We start from the raw sequence: 16,193 nt of genomic DNA, 5'->3' as shown, positions 1-16,193 counted from the left end.
CGGTTATTCTTTTTGAATCTTTGTGAAATATTTCGGTTTCTTTAAATTTGTTTGTTCTTGTGCAGATATTAATTGTTGATGAAAGTTCAATTTATTAGGTTATTTCGACTTTATTGACTTTTATTTATTCTTTACGTTTTCTGCCTGTTTATTGCTTCGAAATGCTTTGTCCAAATTATAAAAACGAAAAATATAAAATCTTTTACCTATATGTAAAATGAAATGTTTTATGCTTACAATATATATATATATATATATCTTGTTTTTCAATTGGATTTTCTTTTTGCATTTTAAAAATTATTTAAGGGCCCATGGAAGTCTCTTTTTTCCTGTTTAGCCTCCGGGAATTACCGTTCAGGTATTACTTGAAAATGAAGTGTAGTTTTGTACAGACTCAGTTCGACCGTTCCTGAGATGTGTGGTTAATTGAAAACCAACCACCAAAGAATACCGGTATCCACGATCTAGTATTCAAATGTATATTCAACTGCCTTTACTAGGAACACGGAAAGTCTCTCTCGCAATGTAAACCTTATGAACCTTTTCTCAAGAACTACTATAAACCAATCTTCTTGAAATTTTTACCCGATATTCTTACATATGTCTACAATACTTTAATACATTGAACCGATAAAAAAATGAATTGTCACAGAGAAAAACATTTTGAAGTTAGTATGACAGAAAAATTTCATTATAATTTTCTTTGTAAAATCTTTTTAAACAACTTCTTTGAGGAATTAATCAAAGCCCCTAGTAAGTGCAATAATCCTGCTAAATTTCAAGGGAATCGGTCCAGTAGTCTTTGAGAAAAGGTGCATAATATATTGTAAAATAGCGTTTTGCAAAAGTCAACGTAAAAACCAATTTTTCCGACCTTTTCTGAAAACATCCCTGGTGCGTAATCAGGTCCATCTTCGCCCTCTTCTAAGAGTTTTCTCTTTAAATTGTTTTTATTTCTTTACGTAAGTTACCACTATTACAAACTCACTAAAATCAGAAGTAGATAGATCTTTTGGGGAGGTGGAAGATGTTTCTGAGATGTTAGATGTTTTCCAGATGTTTCTGGTTAACTGAAGTTAACCAAACATCTCAGAAATGGTCGACCTAAGACTGTACAAGACTCTGTGTGTTCATTTACACTAATACATATCATTCTCATTCATCCTGTGAAGTAATACCTGAACGGTAATTCCCGGAGGTTAAACAGGAAAAAGAAAGAAGATGTTTCTGGCTTTTTACGGTCAGTATTGTCACGTTTACAAGATGAAGTTGAAGTAGTCTGTACTTAATGTTCTTTCGATTTTCTTATCTTCGTTCGTTTTTTTAAACTTTACCTGTATTTCGTTCCATATTTAGTACAGGAAAATAACAGATAACCGACCTAATAAAACGCACAGTAAATGTCACACTACAGATTACAAATGTCTGTATTTCAAAAAATTTGAATTCTCTATATTGTAAAACAGTGATGAAAACATAAACATAACCACAAACGTAAATAAAAACACCATATGTTCATACATATTTGCTAATACAATTGTTGCTTGCTGCTAATACAAGCTGCAATTCTCCCCGATATTACAAAAGTTGTGAAATGTCAACATAAGTTGCGTTTTGAGTTTCATTAGAAATCAGGAGTAAAATCAGTCCTGACGTATTAAATTATATTATGGAAATAATTTTCGTTTACTCATAAATTATATACGAAAATTTTCGTAAAATCACGCAGTTCATATGGCGTGACAAAACGAAAAAGATTAACTGTGCTCTTAAACTAATAACTATAGATTTATGTAATTTTTTTTACGTAAACGTAAATTGCAGTAATCTTGTATTGTTATCTTAAATTAATAACAAATTTTAAATGGAAATAATTTATCTCCCCCCTAACACAAGAAAACGTTTACTAATAATCTAAAATATTCATAGCTAAAGATTTTACTATTTTAACAATAAATGACTGCAAAACTTTAATTTAAAAAGCGAAAAATGTGATTTTTTGTAAAGATTTTTTTTTTAGTAAAAGTAACGAAGGGTGCATTCAAGCTATGATGATATCTCCATTTCTGAAAATGAATTAAAAAAAAAATCAGAAATACTCAAATCACTTTTCTAAGAACATCTGATGCGGTCACCACGTAATTTCCTTGTACGCCTATTAAATTTCATATACACAATTTAAAAAAAATTACAAGTACATTACATTTTATTTCATTAATAACTTCTGAAATTTTTTAATAATTTTTTTTATTGTTAAACTTTCTTTACAATTAGATGGTAATAATTTTTATATTTAGATTAAAAAAAAAAAATTAAAAAACGGAGATGAAGTCTGATTCGAACCGATATGCCTTCGCCTTGTAAGATCCAAGTATTTCATTAATTAAAATTTTTTTGGGCTATAACTCTGGATCCAATGAAAACAAGTACACGTATCATATATTGTTGAAAAGCTCTCAATGAGGGCTTATACGGCAGTTAAGAAAAAGTAAAAAATACAAATGTTTTGGATTTTGGGCTTATTTGCACACTTTTGGTCTGTCTAGTCGATTGCAATCAAAATAGAAGGTGCACAACTAGATGTTACAATAGTCGTAGATCCAAGATTTCAAAATCTTACGACTAAACGTTTTTGAATTATGCGAGTTACATACGTACATACTGACGTCACGCCGAAACTGGTAAAAGTGGATTAAGGGATGGTCAAAATGGTTATTTCCATTAAATCTGAAAACCGAAATTTTCCGCGATTACAAAACTTCCTTTACTTCATACAAGGAAGTAAAAACTTTGCAAAAATTAATTTAAAAAAAAAGAAAATTCTAAAATACTCAATCGCTTTTCTAAAAAAAAAGTTCTGAAATCACGTAATTTACTAACCTTAATGATAATTAATCATTTTTTATGAAGCTTCCCCCCCCCCGCGTGTATTGGGGGTAACAATAAAATACCACAGAAAACAAATTCTATAATAATTTTTTTTTTTTTTTTTTTTGTGAAAACTTGAGATCATGGAAGAATATACTGTGCCATGACTTTCTGAATCTTCTTTCAAAAGATTCCCTGGGCATTTAATTAGAAGAAAAATAAGGAAAAAAGAAACTATTCTATTAGAAAAATTAAAAAAAATTCATGGAATACATAATCGCTCAAAAAACAATGAAGACATCAATTGACGCCATTTAGGGACGGGATTCTGCAAAAATATTTAAAAAATAATTCGTTATAACAGATATTTTCTCCCTTATTCTTATTGTTCACCGAAATGAGTTTCGCTTTTGATTATCCGTTACAAAATTATTTAAGAAAAAGATTCATTTATGATCAACAGTGATACATCTTCATCTGGTAAAAAATAACTCATTTAGTATATCAATTAGAAATTGATTTCTTTGAAAAGATGTTTGACAAGTGACATCAATTCCTATCATCTTTGTTTTTTTGTGTAATCGATTTATTTCATGAATTTCTTCCTAATTTTCCTAATCAAACATTTCTATTTTTACTTCATTTTCTCCTGATTACTAGGGGATCAGTTTAACGAATATTCGGAAATGTGCTTAGCACATTTGTTTAATTTTTTATTCTATGATATTTATTTTTTTCGCCTAATCGTGGGCTTTATAAAAATGCTCAGACTCAAAATCATAGGTTAGCAAATTACGTGATTTAGGAATTTTTTTAGAGTAGTAATTGAGTATTTTACAGAAAATCTTTTTTATTTTAAAATTAGCTTATCCAATATTTTTTTAAATTCTAGAAAAGGAAATAGTTGTAGTTTGACGCCCCGTAATTTACTTTTGCTAAAAATACCTCTTTTTAAGGATAATATACAAAAACTTGAAGTGGAAAAACGTTTTTTTTTTTAGATTTGGTGTAATTTATTTTATAAAATTAATGATACACAAATGACATCATGAAACAAAATTCAAGGACACAAAACAAGGAGAAGGATATGCTAAAAGAGACCTGTCTAACGGCATATAACTATCTATATGGTGGTATCCATTAGATAGCTAAACTGTTGGGTTTTTTTTTTAAATACTATAATTTTTTTAATAGTAATTTTATACAGATTTCACTTTATTTATTTTTTATTTTTTTCAGAAATTCGTGCTAGCTGGGAGGAATGGTGGACATATGATGGTATATCAGGTAAAAATACGTTTCATTATTTATATTTTAGATTAATTCAACAGTGAAACTTATAGCTTTATTTTAGGAAAAAATTGGTGTTTACTACAATTTAACAATATGCGGATGCATTAATTTGTTTTTATCCCATGCATCTATCATGAATTTTGTGAGGCTGTGATTTAATAAATTTAAAGCAGCCATTTTATAGAAAAAAATGGAATTAAACTATGATTATTAAGATTCTTAAATAGAAAATATTAGAATACAAAGACAGAAGGTGGCTTAAAGAATTTTACTTGAGAAAACACCAGCGACGAAAGTAAATAAGAGTATGTCGTAATGACACCTTCCCTTTGTTCAACGCTGACAGTAATTCTACTGGACGAGCAACAAAACCGAACTGAGCCGGCGACAACCGCAATAATTTGAGGTCACCTTTAACGCTGCTACCGTCGCTTCTGCTGATCCAATTATGGATTGTATTCTCGATTATTGTTATCGATTGTATACTATTATGCTTTAGAATAGAATAGTTTCGTTATTTGCATTTGGGTTTTCTTAAAATGCCTTATTCGATCGAGGAAAGAGACAGATATTCGCGGAAAATATTATAAATTCCAGTATCTCAGCAAGGAGTAGTGGAATGATTTACATTAAATAAAACAGCGTAAAGAAAGTCGGTTTCAAATCCATAACGAAATAGTTGAATTTTCTGTAGAGCTCTAGAGACCGTTGCCAATATTCAAAGAAGAATCTTTTGCGGTCCTAAAACTTGTAGGTTGCCATCATAACAAAGTCGTATAATGTATACATCTTGCCGTAAGATTCTTAGTGATTTAAATTTGAAACCGTATCATCAGCGACAACTTAAAAGATCAGACAAACCGAAAAGTGTTAATTATTGTAACTAGCTCTTAAAAATATTATCGATGGACAAATAGACCGGAAGCTGCCAGTCGAGGAGTGGTTTCATTTATTTGGTAGGCTAGTTCGCAAACCTCTGAGTTGGTTTAGTGGTTAACTCGTCATCGCAAATCAGCTGATTTCGAAATCGAGATCTCTAAGGTTCAAATCCAATTAAAGGCAGTTATTTTTATACGGATTTGAATATACTAGATCGTGGATACCGGTGTTCTTTGATGGTTGGGTTTCAATTAACCACACATCTCAGGAACGTTCGATCTGAGACTCTACAAGACTACATATGATTTACGTTGATACATATCATCCTCATTCATCCTCTGAAGTAATATCTTACGGTGATTCCGAAGGCTAAACAAAAAGGTTTACTAGTTCGCCCAACAACAGGTATCGGATGACTGAAAATCCTCACCGGAGCGCCACTTCCCGATGAGAAAAATCGGTGTATGTTATGTGTTTCTGGTTGTCGTATAACGGGGGCAATATCTTTTTCCGGGAGACCGGATTCCTAATACAGAATTGTACCGTACAATTTTTAAAGAATTTTATGTTCGGTTAACCGACTGAGAAGAGTATGGCTTCTTTCAATAGAATAGATCAACGTGTCTGTCACACATCAAATGATTCATTAGCACGGGTTCATGCGAATTTTATAGATAAACGAACTGTCGGTAGAGGGTAGATTGAGACGATGTAGGACATTCAAGATGTCCGGACGAGGCCTACAGCGAAGGCAGGAAGCAGAGTTATTAAATCACCGATGCGAATGTCTACCGAGGCATTTGCATCGGAGACTTCCCAATGAGGCCAGGCTTATTACTGTGAGGTAAAAAGTCAAGAGGGCGATAGACAACTCCCGTTAAAGCCCAAAAGGGCAAGGAACGGGGTGGTGGCGTGGCGACCGTAACGTCACTAGGCGGGTATCTTCCCCTACGTGGTTGGCATGTTAGTAGAGGGTGGTGGTTTCCAGGTTTCCCAGATCTGTGTAGTTGCAGTCTTTTATTCGGGATTATTTGAAGAACAGAGTTTATGAATCCCCACACTATTGATGAACTGAATTTGATTAATTAAGAAATTCACGCTACATTGACATCGTTTTACTTCAGGTGACTGAATGTGAACCTTTGAGCACAAAAGTAAAACGATGCCCAGGGCGCTCACCAATTCGTACATGGTTTTTTAAAAATATATGTAAACCTTCGGTAATGTAAATTCAGAATTTAATTCAGTTTACGTTTTCATTTCATTCGTGACATGTTACATGTTGCAACTTACCTACTTTTCCTGTTTAGCCTTCGGGAATTATCGTTCAGGTATTACTTCAGAGAATGAATAAGGATGGTATGTATGAGTATAAATGAAGTGTAGGCTTGTACAGTCTCAGTTCAACCACTCCTGAGTTGTGCGGTAAATTGAAACCCAAACATCAAAGAACACCGGTATCCACGATCTAGTATTCAAATCCGTATAAAAATAACTGACTTTACTAGGATTTGAATGCTGGAACTCTCGACTTCCAAATAAGCTAATTTGGGAAGACGCGTTCACTGCTAGACCAACCCGGTGGATTTACATGTTACAACTGTATTTAGTATGTACAGATTCGATTTTAAGATCGCACTCAAATGCTTTTAATAGTCACAAAAGAAAAACAGATTGGAAAAAAGTGGTGTGAAGGAATAACTTAAAAAATTAATGAATTTACGAGATTGTTTTTAATGGAATTTTAATATTTTTTGACTTCGTTTAGTTGTACATGCAATTTTTGCATGTACAACTAAAAATTAGTTCATTATTCTATAACTAGTTATTTATTTTTATTTTTGTATAATTCAGTTGAAAGCAGTATTGATGTCAAATATTAATGTAAGACTTGGAGAAGGAAAGAGTTAAAAAATATTTATACACAGTGTATGTATTTTTAAAAAAAAGAAGAAAAAGTAAAAGAAGATTTTTGGTGGCTTATCTAACACAGTAAAAACTGATAACAAACCCAAAGAAGACAAACACGCGGGAAATTGTTTTCTTATCCATACAGCTCTTGTCGACTGCACACGACATATACAAACCACTTCCACGCTCTTCTTCATCATCAACCTCACCCCCGCCCTTTCGACACATACCCATTTTCGAACGTTTCACCACCAATATACCAATAGAGACTCTTAGCAAGATATCAAATAATCCCTCCCCCCCACTGCCGTTTTCCTAACCTTCTAAACATATATAGACTTTTACTCTCTTATAGATGAACAGAAAATTTTTTTTCTCAAAATCTTTCTTCAATCTACTCTCTTTCTTACGTTAGTCTACTCATGATAAAGTGAAACTGCTTTACATTTTTTCACATTTATCGATTTTATTTTTTTCTTATCCCTTCGTAATTATAATCTAGATATTTTTATAGTTTTAAGGGTTATTTTAAGTTAAAATTATTATTTTTTAATTATCTATTTTAATTCATTTTTTCGTATTTGTGTAAGCATTATATCATTACAGGTGCCACATTAAAAAGTTTTTGATAATTTTTCATTTGTTAGTTTTCAATGTTTCATTTGAACTATGCGGAATTATAATAGGAATTCAAACAAAATTGATCTTCTTAATGTATTGTAAAATAGGTTTAGAGTAATAGTAAACAAACCGTTCCAACGCAGCTGTTAGGTTAACAAAAATCAATCGTATCGTAGTCGACATATCTCTTTATATATTGTCGTCGAATGGCTTCGACGTCACGTGGCACCTAATAATCTTGTAGTAATTCTGAGAAGGACTGTTGTTATTGTCGTCGATTGGCTTCGACGGCTCATTGTAATTAATAGCCTTGTGGTAGCTCTGAAAACGGCAGTTTTTTCGTTAGCTCTGAGAAGAGCTGTTGGGTCCGGAAGCTTGTCTCCGGCGAGATCGACGTGGCTGTAGTCGGGATTTTGCCACTCGACCATTGAAATCAGACCGGGCTTCCCCTCAGCGACAGTTGGGTCCCCCACTACAGCGTGGCAGTGGTGGCCCCCAAAGTCCCCAAGTGTCGAGTCGGCGTGGGTCGTCCTTCGCCGCCGCGGCCGAGACGGTTGTCCCCGAGCGATCCCACGCTGGACCGGCTCCTGCTGTTGAGTCCGCCGGCCAGGGCGATTGAAGCCCGGCGAGCTGGAGCGGGAAGGTAGCGTCCGCGTCCAGCGGCTCCCTCGACGGGGATGTTGGCATACGCTGGGAGGTCCCACGTTGAGGCGTCCAGGGAACTTCTTCTGTCTTCTTCCATCTTTTTCTTCTTCTTGGTTTTCTCCACGTGGTAGTCGACGATTAGTTAAAAATTCATTCTGGTGCACGCTCTTTTATTGGAGTCTGAGTGGTGCGGCCACAGCGCCGCTAATAGTGGAAGAACTGCACGGTCATCTGCTCGCGGCGGGAGTGACGCTTGTTCTAGCGCGTACATATACTTTGATCCCGTTGACATCTGAGCTGCTACCGTTGTCTGCTGATGATATTAAATTAGGCATATAAGTGGTAACGATATATATAAACTTTATCCTTCGATTCAAACAGGCATCAAAGATTAAAAAATAAATTGAGATAACTTAAGTAGAAGACAGTTTATTATTCTACCTAACAATAATATTCTATGCATACTTTAATATTACTGGGATGTAACATCGTTTTTATTAATGTGAAAGACGTAATTTACTAATAAACGAGAAGAGTGCTTGTTCACATCAGTTATAAACACGGATATTATGGTGTATTACACCATTTTATATATTATTTATCTGATCTCTGGTAATTAAATTATTTAAACTTATACTTACCAGTCATTCTGAAGGTTTTCAGCCTGCGCAGATGGTACAAACGTAACCAAACGACTATGATATTTATCAAGAATGATCCATTAGATTATATGAACCGAGGTTTTCCTTTTGCGTTGAGTCGCTTGTATGTGGCGATCGAATAAATTAAAGCGTTTTCCCACTTACAAAATTTATTTTTACAAAAATTCACAATTCCGTGTTAAATAATCGCCAAGTAATGGTACGAGAGCTTGTGTACATTGAAAGCATCATCGTTTTTTACTACATTTTAAAGGATGTTTTCGTATGAAAAAGTTATCTGCTCTATGAATACCACGTTAGTTGACCAAAAACGTATTCGACTGCATACTTCTCAAGAATTTTTAGCCTTATTTAAACGCAATCTCTTGAGTTACTTTGACGTTTTATAACAGTAGATGAAACACGGATCGATCATCACACTCCAGAAACCAAATAGCAAACAACGGATGGGAGCTGGTAAAAGTGCGCTAAAAAAAGCGAAAACGATTCCACCTGTAGGAAAATCACAGGTACGGTTCTTTGGTATTCTCTTGATGCGGTATTCAAACTCTACCAGGAAAAAGGCAGGATATCATTTGGGCTTATTATGCTTCAGTAGTGTCCGACCCTGAGCGATTCTACGGACAAGTTCTCTCCATCTACTTCTGTCATTGATTGCTTCTTTCAATTGTTTCATGGTCATGCCTGTGTCAGCTTTGATGATATCAAGCCAACGGATCCTTGGGCGGTCAGGTCTTTTTTGCCGCTGATCGCACCAAATATCGTTGACTTTTCTAATAAATGTGACCGCATGAAATGTCCGAAATACTTTGCCTTCAAGGGACTTGGCTGGTTTGACATGCTGCAAATCGGATCGATTAAAAACGTATTCTAGCTCATCATGTTAATGTGCCTGTGTACACACACGTCTCGGATAATTACTACAAAACTCCTTTACATACGTCTGACATAATCCAGTAATTCCACAAGAGTCATATTCGCCGGATTGGCTACTAGCAATTACTTTCTCTTCCCAAACCTGAAGAAATGGCTCGCTGAACAAAGATTGACTTCAAATGATGAGGTCAAACCTAAGACAATCGCTTTTGGACCAACCGCATTTTACTGAGGGTACTAAAAATTTGTAAAGTTTTTATTCTAAATATATCAAATTGAAAGATGAGTACAATGAAAAATAAAACAAACATTTTAGAGGAATCTTTGGGTTTTTTCAGGCCGATAACGCTCCAAAAGATCCTCGTAATAAATGAAAAGTTCTAAAATGTATTTCATTTTATATCTATAAATTTTAATTATCACCAAATATTAATATTAAATACCAAATAACAATTTTTATTTCAATCGTTATCAGCCAAAGGACTTCAGTGTGATTCCGTTATTATTTTAAGTAAATTATTATTTTTTTTTTTTTTTAATTCGGTTTAATGTTCCAAAGTTGTATACGTTTTCAAGTAATTCAAAAGAATGATTTTAATACTGTAATATAAAATAGGTTTTTATAATATCGGTTTTTTGTGTTAAATCAAATCTTCTCATGTCATTCCATCGAATAATTCTTTTCTTTATTGTTCTCAGTACTTCCTGATTCCTTATTTTGATTTCAATTTCATTTACTTCGTACAGCCTATCAAAATATTATTATTCTGTTTTCTTTCTCAAATATATAATATAATTTCTATACGCAATATACTAAACATTTTCAAGCTTTTTTCTCAATTCAGTCGGAACCTTAACTGTTTGCCGTGATACCTCTAATTTATTTATTTATTATTTTTTGATGAGGCTGCCTTACCACCTATATTAGTAAATATTGATTTTGTTTCATAAAAGCAGTATTTAAATTGTTATTTTAAAAAACTCTGATGTGGACACCACATAATTTCCTTGTACGCCAATTAAATTACATATATACATTTTTAAAACTACATAAAATTTTATTTTACTAATAACTACTGATTTTTTCATAATTTTTTTTTTGTTGTTATAGAATTATTATTTATTGTAAAACCTTTTTTACAATTAATATATTATTAATAAATCAATGAATTTAAATTTAAAAAAAAGGTAAAAAAAAAATAAAAAAAGGAGATGAAGTCTGATACGAACCGATGTGCCTTCTCCTTGTAAGATCCAAATTTTTCATTAATTAAAATTTCATTTGGCTATAATTCTAAAACCACTGAAAATAAGTACCACTTATCGTTATGAAGCTCTGAATGAGGCCTTATTACTGCAATTGTATAAATTAAATTTCCACTTATCAACAATTTAAAAAGTGTAAATCCTAGTTCTTTCGGAGCTGTTATTCCATCTTCAGGGATTTTCTAAAAGATGTTAAATTCAAATCGGTAATTGTTTTTAAATTAAACTATTATCTTCATAATAGTCGGTCGTTAATAATAAAATTAATTCGTGCATCAATAAGACAGTAACTTCATGTTTGTAAGATGTTTGCCACTATTATGACTATTATTACTGCAGTTAAGAAAAAGTCCAAAATCTAAAGGTTTTTGGATTTTCGGCTTTTTTGGACAGTTTTGGTTCAGTCGATTGCAATCAAAATGCAAGGTGCACAACTAGATGTTCCCAAATCCAACAAATCCAGTCCAAAATCCAACATTTCAACATTCTACGGCTAATCGTTTTTGAGTTATGCGAGATACGTACGTTCGTATATAGATACGTATCTACAGAGGTCAGCCGAAATTAATAAAAATGGATTCAGGGACGGTGAAAAAGTATATTTCTGTTGAAATCTGAAAACCGAAACTTTTCGCGATCTCATACTGCCTTTACTTCGTATAAGGAAATAAAATATCTGATGTTGACACTACATGACTTCCTTGTACGCCTATTAAAACACATATACAAATTTTTTTATAATCAGAGGTTAATAAATCAATATATCTAATTTAAAAAAAAAAGAAAAAATAAAAGAAAAAACAATTGGTTATAAAAGTTTAAAAAAAGTTGTTTACAATCAGAGGTTAATAATTTATATAATTATTTATTCAATAATCTTACCTAAAATATTAGGATAAAGTAATGTTCCTTAATAAGTCTTTAAATAAATGTAAGTCTTAAATCTATCTAATACTATTTTTTAAAATTATTATGATGTAACTATCAACAAAATTAAAACAAAAACGAATGATCAGATGTTTCACCAAATCTGATGTTGACACCCACATGACTTCCTTGTACGCCTGCCTATTAAATTATATTACGCTTTATTTAAATGAAAAATGGATTCTATTTCATTAATAACTTCTTATATTTCTTCTTTTTTTTTGTTATTGGATTATTATTTATTGTTAATTTTGTTTTACAATCAAAGGTTAATAATTATGAATAATTCAATATATTTAAATTTTTAAAAAAGTTAAAAAAAAGGAGATGAAGTCTGATTTGAACCGATTGTTCCTTCACCTTATAAGATCCAAATATATATATATATATAATTTAATTTGGCTATAACTCTGTATCCAATGAAAATAAGTACTATTTATGATATATCGTTGAAAAACTCTCAATGAGCGCTTATTATTGAAGCAAAAGTAAAAAATCCAAACGTTTTTCGATTAAAATCAAAAGGAGAGGTGCACAACTAGATGTTACAACAGTCCTAAATAAGGAATTGTTAAAAACACTGTGGTAGGAACACAAATAGTAAAAATGGTCAATTTAAAATAACGGAGGGTTTTAAATTATTTAAATATAAATATATATATATACTGCTAGTAGAAGAGATAATTGTAAAGAAATGTAGACTTAAATAGCACGCTAATTTATCGCATAATAATAAAATTTGTATATGTATGTTTGATCGTGTAGACGTATATATAAGTATGAATTACAGGATTACGTAAAGCGGTAGTTTTAAATACGAGATGAGTAGATTGATACACCCTTTTGAGATAAAGTAAGGTATAATGTAATATAATATTTACTTCTCTTATATTGCGGGAGAGTTTTAGATTTGATAGACGGTGATTAAAACCTGTGACGGGGCAGTATACGCTTACTCTCATCGCTCGCTTCTGTTGCATTATGGGAAAATTTGAGATCGAGTGAGAGTACTGCCGTACTCGAACCGTTTCGGTTGAATATCTTCCATCTCTGTTTTTCCTCTCCTTCTCGTTCGTAGCACCGTTTCGCTCACTCTCTTGTCCTTCGAACTCTAATGGAAGATACTTGCCCGGTCTTCCGTGAAATTATCCTATCGTACTATATACATAAAACCATCCCTCAAATCTTACCGCTAATCCCCTTATAAATCCTGATGTTTCACTATTGAGTTACAAGGGTTGTTTTTAACGGGAAGGGGTGTGGGGGTGTGGTACTTGTTTTAGAGGGAAGATGTACCGACCTCTGTAGTTTATTCACGGTTTCATATTTCAACTTAACTATACGAAAGCGTACTGCATAAAAGTAACCTTTAAAAAATTTACTAGCGTATTACTCTCTCTTTCTTTCTTATTCATTCATTAATTCTCTTTTTCTTGCGCTTCATAATTTTTTTTCGTCATTTTCTACTTTTGTATATACGTGTGAGTTTAACTACTCAATTACTTGCTCTGTCTTTTATTCCACTTCACGAGTTTAATGTTCAAGAAAAAATTCTCAAAACTTTTCTACCTTGTTTTATTTCATTTATATATATATATAAATGAAATATTTATATTACTCATATACAGGGTTATCGTAAAACAATGGTGCGGTTTCAGTAATTCATAGGAAGATTGTAGGGAAATTTCTAGATGTTATATTGTTATCCCTGAAAGCCTCCAACCCAAAAGTTTGTTTATCAGCAGTTGTAACCACAACGTCAGTTCTTGTATTGTTGTCGCGGTGAGTTTAGCGAGTTACTATGTTCTCGGATAAAGACAAAGCAAAGTGTGTTTTATTGATGGCCGAATTAAAATCCGTAATTTTAGTTCAACGTGCGTTTCCACGTGAATTCGGAAGAGATCCACCACACAAAAATAACATAACGCGTCGGTTGAAACGATTCGAAGAAACCGGATCGGTTAAGAAAGAGAAATCAACCGGCAGACCAAGTGTACCGGACGAAACGGTTCAACTAATTAGACGATCGGCAATTAGAAGTCCTGGGAAGTCCATCCCCCGTCGAAGCGTCGAATTAAGTATTCAAAAATCAACGGTTCACAAAGTTTTACGTAAAAAACTAAAATTATACGCTTATAAAATCCAGATACTGCAGGAATTGAAACCCGATGATGGTGTAAAACGTTACAATTTCGCCGGTGAAATGTCGGACAGAATAAGTGAAAACGATTCGTTTTTAGACGATATAATTTTTACAGACGAATTTCTACATTCCACGTGAATGGATGCGTTAACAGACACAATTCACGAATATGGGGCTCTGAAAACCCACGCGCGATTATTGAGAAACAACGCGATTCGCCTAAAGTTAATGTTTGGTGTGGTGCGATGAAAAATCGTGTAATAGGGCCTTTCTTCTTTGCTGAAAAAACAATTAATGGAGTTGTGTATATTGACATGTTAACCGATTACTGCTTTCCTCAGCCAGATGAACTCGAAAACATACATCGACTTCATTTCCGACATGGTGCTCCCCCGCATTACAATGCGTCGGTCACGGACGCTTTGAACGAAAAATTTGGAGATCGATGGATAGGCCGGTAAGGAGTCCAGAACTGACACCTCGCGATTTTTTCTTGTGGGGGTACATTAAAAGCGTTGTTTATACACAAAAAATTCGCGACGTAAACCGCTTAAAAAACAGGATTAATGAAGCGATGACAACCATTAACGAAGAAATGTTAACTAATGTTTGGAGAGAAGTCGAGTATCGTTTGGACATTTGTCAAGCGACTAAGGGCGCAGATATTGAAATTTATTAATCACGCAAAAAAATGTTTGAGACGACAAATTTGAAAAATAAAAAACATAAACTGTAAGTAATTCTGTTTTAATTTAAATCATGTTCAAAACCGCTCCATTCTTTTATGATAACTCTGTACTTAAAATATATACATATATTTATTTTTTATTTTTTTGTTGATTTATCTTTTTTTCTACGGATATTATTTACTTTCTATTTATTTATTAAATTTTTAATAATAATACAATTTTTTTTTAATGTTAAAAGGTTAGAAAGGCATAACAAAGTGGAGGTCACAGATGAGATCAGGAAGCAACGATCCGATAGAATGAAGAATACTGGAAAAATCGAAAGGCCAGACTGTTACAGAAATTCAAGAAGAACTGAAATATGGATGACTAAAGTGGTCCAATGTGGCCTCAAAAAAAAAGAAGCGTTTTATAACTTTTTATACAGTGTCCCAACGAAGAAACTTTTAAGGTATGTTCTACTGCTAAAAATAAAGGAAAAAACACTTATAAACGTAGGTCTGGATACCTCTTCTAATAAAAAGAGGCTCTAATAAAACGAATAATATACCAACAGAAAGTTAATATTAAAGAAAAGTCGTTCATTAAAATACGAAATGCTGTTAAATTTTGCTTTTCTTTTTTTTTTGAAATGATACGGAAAACTAACGGAAGTATTTTACGTCGGGCAGAGCAGTGTGTACATTGTGAAGGAGGGAAATTCGAATAATTACTGTAACTGAGGTTTATTATTCTGTTACCAATTATTCTATCATGCATTTTAGTTTTTTGGTTTTGCTATATTTACAGTATTATTTATTAGGTACAAAAAGAGTAATACGATTTCTGTCTATTTTTCGTATGTTTTGCTCCAAAATAAAACCCGATTTTTAAAGTTTTTATTAACTTTTTATTGGCTGTATTTTCTCAAAATTAAATTCTCTAAAAGTCTTGTTACTATAATCTTCCGCATCTATTAGTCATTTAACAAAGCTATTGCGGTACAAACATAAAAAAAAACTTGTTTTACGAAACCGGATTTTTTGTTTAACGTCGCATATTTTAAAAATTACGGAAGTTACAGTTCTGGGACCGGTTTTATCCTATTTCCCAAAATAAACTGCATTATACTACCGACTTTGCTGTTTAATTTTGGTCCCAAAAATTACAATAGGGCTTCATTTTATTAGAAGAACTGAAATCCAGGCGAAATCTTTCGCTAGTCGTAACTCGAAAACTTTTCCAGACTTATGTTTATATGATTTTTTACATTATTTTCAAAGTAGATCATGTCCTGAAAGTTTCTCCGTTTCTTCATAGGACACTCTGTATATATTTTAAGATAAATGTAATTTTTATAAGTTATCTTATTTTCGATATTATATCACACACTAAAATTTGTGTAAAGATATAAGGTTTTAAGTATATTGATTT

The 16,193-nt window shown here is 32.6% G+C and overlaps 1 protein-coding gene across 1 annotated transcript in view; it reads left to right on the top strand.

The window, feature by feature from the left end:
* The first annotated feature begins 3,320 nt into the window (after positions 1-3,320).
* CARPA (Carbonic anhydrase-related protein A) overlaps positions 3,321-16,193 on the top strand; it is a 483,368-nt gene continuing 470,495 nt past the window's right edge. Inside the window, exons 1-2 of the mRNA XM_075378891.1 lie at positions 3,321-3,348; positions 4,108-4,155. Of these exons, the coding sequence (XP_075235006.1) occupies positions 3,321-3,348; positions 4,108-4,155 (76 nt within the window). The remainder of the gene's footprint in view (positions 3,349-4,107; positions 4,156-16,193) is intronic.

The sequence above is a fragment of the Lycorma delicatula genome, chromosome 11 (genome assembly GCF_047948215.1).
Source record: "Lycorma delicatula isolate Av1 chromosome 11, ASM4794821v1, whole genome shotgun sequence".
Classification (NCBI taxonomy): domain Eukaryota; kingdom Metazoa; phylum Arthropoda; class Insecta; order Hemiptera; family Fulgoridae; genus Lycorma; species Lycorma delicatula.
This window is presented reverse-complemented; position numbering and strand designations above follow the sequence as displayed.